The sequence below is a fragment of the Morus notabilis genome, unplaced genomic scaffold, assembly GCF_000414095.1.
Source record: "Morus notabilis unplaced genomic scaffold, ASM41409v2 Scaffold143, whole genome shotgun sequence".
Taxonomy (NCBI): Eukaryota; Viridiplantae; Streptophyta; class Magnoliopsida; order Rosales; family Moraceae; genus Morus; species Morus notabilis.
In genome coordinates, this window is record NW_010366496.1 from 96,949 (window position 1) to 101,082 (window position 4,134).

A 4,134-nucleotide genomic window follows, 5' to 3' on the forward strand; every position below is an offset into this window, starting at 1 on the left:
TTTCTTGCAGGCAGATGAAGAAGAAAAAGATAATTTGAAGATAAAAATAGAGACTGCAATTGCAGCTCTAAATGATCCACATAGTCCTATGAGCATATGATTTCACGAGAGCCGTTTGAAGATCAAGATCTAATTTGCCCTTTCTATAAGAGAAATGGATGCGAGGTTTTCTTTCTGATATATCAAGTTTCACTTCACCACTACTCTTCGTTGGGGGGTTTTTGGAGTCTCAAGGTGTTTAAAAAAGAGAATCTTTTGGCTTTGGGAAAATTTTCATAATTTTTTTTCTTAGTTAAAAATGATCTTGAAAATCTGTACGTCAGAAATATTGTCTTTTAATAGAATAATTGGGGTTGCCGAACGTGTTCAGTAGCAAATCTATAGCCTACTTAGCCACACAAAAAAATAAAAATAAAAAAAATAAAAACATAAAAAGAGGAAGAAAAAACAGCAATTCTTAAAGGAATACCAAGCAAGAAACTTATGAATACAGATAAAGAAGAAATAGGATTGAAAAATATGGCTCAGCTTTTCTATTGATGATAAAGAGTATAAAAAGAGTTTACAAATCTTATCATAATCTAAATAAACAAATCTTATCTAAAATAATTTAAACTTGAAACAGAAGGAAGATCCTAGAAAGATAAGCACAACAAATACGATCCTAACAAGATAATTAAAACACAATTTGATCCGAATTCGTAGTTTCGTCAATGATATTTCCTTAAAGTGCGTACGCCATTTCTAGAATCCTTAAAGAGATCTACGATTTTAAATTCGGTATCCGGACCAAAACATCACCTATATCATCAATATGAACCAAACTTGTGCACGTTTTACCTTAAATCACATTTTAGACTATTTCAAAAATCAGTCCGAAACTGATGTCTAGGTCATTTTTGAGAAAAATGTTATTTCATAAAAGTTGTTCGGAACGGAATTTCCTTCAATTTTGTGCAGTCACTTTTTGAAACTAAGTTTTTATCTTAGTTCTCTAATCCAAAACAGCACCGTATTCAATTTTCAGGTCATTAGCCTAGTTTTCAATTTTAGTCTGAAACTGAGAATGTTCATCGTTTTAGGTTTCTATACATCGCCGATCATTGAATCGGCTTACTTTTCACATCTTAATCCTTCTATTCCATATGAAAACCGGTTTTAAGTCAAAGTCTCAAACTAAATTTTGGTAGAGTTCCGCCTAATTTTTCGTGTTTCCTGTGCTAACCATATCTTGCTTTATCTGTTGTTTCAACCTTTAAACACAAACCACATTCTTTCTCATTCAATTTTATCATAAATAACATCACAATTTTAGGGTTTCATCCGAATTTTCACAACAATTCTTCATAACCAAAAATTACTAGAAACAAAATCCAATAATCAAGAATTCATCCTATAATCACTAGATTTTCAAGGCCTTTAATAATCACAAGCTTAATCATCATCTTAAGTAAATTTTTTTCATGCTTTCGGCCTCATACTTAAACGTGCAACCAAGGTAGAAAAAAGTGAGAAGAAAACCGAAATTTACCTTAGAGAATGAAGAGAAGTCCTTAGTGATGCGAATTAGCGGTGTACTCTCGTCAATTTCGATTAAAACTCGTTTTTCTCACTTTGGGTGATTTTTTTCTTCTTCTCCTCTCTTTGGTTGATGCTCTCTAGTTCTTGGCATGAAAAATGAGCATTTGGTTGTATTTTTATCTCTTAAAAACCGGACTCAATAAAGTGGGAGGACTAAAATGCAAGTTTGGCACTTTCCAATGGCCTTTTTGCAAAATTTCGCTAAAAAATATCTTTCTTTCCTTCTTCACTAAGCTTGGCCGGCCACCTTGCTTTTCACATGCCATAATCTCAACCCTTCATCCAATTATTCACTTTAAATCTCAACCATCCATCTCTAATAACTATATTATTTCGATTCAGTTTAATTCCTACCTAGTGCGCGTTTTACCCGCGTTTTTCAGACAGTTGGTCAACTAAGTTAACTTTGTTCAACCTTTACTATCCTTTCAAGAGTGACTTATTAATCGACTCTTGGTCAAAAAAATTTGACTTGGTCAACCCTATTCGGTCGAAAACCTCAATTTTCTCGCCTCCGAACCCCTTTTTCGTCCGTTTTTCTCTCCGATTGTGTCTAAAACCCTAGAATTGATGTTTTTCAATTATTAAACTTAACATTCATGTGTTTGCCCACTTGTGGGTTTAAGACAGCGTTCTGTGTCTCTTTCTTAAATACAGTTCAAAAATCGGTAATTGCATCACACCTTAAAAATTTTTGAGCTTTAGCTTATAATTTGTTATTCTATATTAATATCAACAAATACTTATTATAAAAGTTTTCATATTAATAATATAAAAGATTCTAAAAAATTTTATCCTATATAAGAATTCTGATAAATTTTTCAGTCATGAGAGAGATACCCCAAATTCCCAAAATAATTTCCCCTAATTTTTCTATACTGTTCTTCCAATGGGGCTTTCAGTATTTTGGTACCATGCTTTGGAATGATCGTTGAATGCTCACGGCGGGTTCCCTTCTCTATTGCGGCTGGAGGCTTTGATTCACGTCAGCAACATAATAAGAGGAGTAAAGCAATTAGGGATGGCTGACGTAAGATGGACACGTGGCGCGGTACAGTTGGCCGGAGTTAGGACTGGCCCTGTGGCGAGAGTTGATAGGGGAGGAGAAATGTGAAGCAACGTGAGGATGCTCTTACTCCGGATTCTCTTGCCCTTTTCACTTCTATTTAATTCCAAATAAGCTCCAAATAATCCTTTCCACCAAATTTAGACACAAATGAAGATTAATAAAATTATTAAAGAGAAAAACTAAATACAACCAAATAAAATAAAATAAAACTAAAAATAAATGAAACTAAATTAAAAATCAAATAAAACAATAAAAAATCTTACGAACAAAATCCGTTTAAAAGCAAATAAAAGAGAAAATAACTCTATTTTATAGAGTTATCACAAATTATGATCATGTTTCCACGTTGTAGATTCTCGATTTTGTAGTTTTTATTTGTGTTTTGTAGTTTTATTTTTGTTTTGAGTTAGTAATAACGAAGGCGGTCTCCTCACCTTACTAGTTTACTTGTGGTCCGCTAGATCTATTTTCTTAGTGCTTCAAATACTTTCTCTCAATTGATTGGAGGACTCCATTAAACGTAAAGGTCTTGTCAAAATAAGTTTTATACATGCTTAATTATTGGTAGGGATCATTATCGAACAAATTAGGGTTAGGTATGCTTCCCCCACGTCCCCGCTCCCGCTTTCACTTTTGACATGCTTCCCCCACATCCCCTCTCCTGGTTTCACTTTTGTCCCCCGTAACCGCCTTACTAGGCGTTAGGGTTTGGGTCAGGGAGTCCTTGTCGAAAAAGTTTTCCCTATACTTACCCATTTACCCATTAAGAAAAAAAAAATGTCATATTGTTAACACTTAAATAAATTGCATCAAATTAAATATAAAATCTACCATAACATTAGTATCTCGTGAAAACAAACCAATGTTTCAAAAGGAAATCCCAACTGTAAAAATAACTAATCAAATTTTAAAATCACACGAAATAAAAGTCTAAAAATTCAATTCAAGATCTAAATAATAAATTAAATTCTTTAAAGTAAAACATTAAAAAGATAAGAAGAGTAAAGGTTAAGACTTAGGTTAAATAAAGTTACTATTTAGAATAAGAATTTAAAAATCATTAGGATTTTTTAAGATGGTAAAATAATGAAATACTTTTAAACTTTTTAATCCATTATTTTTTTGAGTACTATTGTAATAAATAATATACATTTATGTTAGAAATATTTTTTAAAAAATATATATATATATTGAGGCAGGGGCGGGTCCCCATTTTGTGGGACAATATAAATACCCATGCCGACCCTCATTTCTATTCGGCTGAATACCTACGGTGGCCTGTACCCGCAGATAAAAAGCGCATCTCTAATTATTGGCATACTAAGGAACTTTCCTGTTCTTGCATCTCACTGTACTTACGCCTTTCATTTGGGACTTCATCATATTTTACTATGAAGTTGAGGGGTTTTTTTTTAATGATTTTCCCTATCCTTTACAATTTTGATAGGAATTCGAAATTCTAGGATACAGTCACACATTTAAAG

General features: G+C 32.7%; 1 protein-coding gene across 1 annotated transcript in view; it reads left to right on the top strand.

Annotated features, from left to right (window-relative positions):
• Window positions 1-377, top strand: part of LOC21386546 (transcription factor bHLH35) — a 4,864-nt gene extending 4,487 nt beyond the window's left edge. The window contains exon 4 of the mRNA XM_024173685.1: window positions 11-377. Coding sequence (XP_024029453.1) covers window positions 11-100 — 90 coding nt within the window. The 3' untranslated portion in view covers window positions 101-377. The remainder of the gene's footprint in view (window positions 1-10) is intronic.
• Window positions 378-4,134: the final 3,757 nt, after the last annotated feature.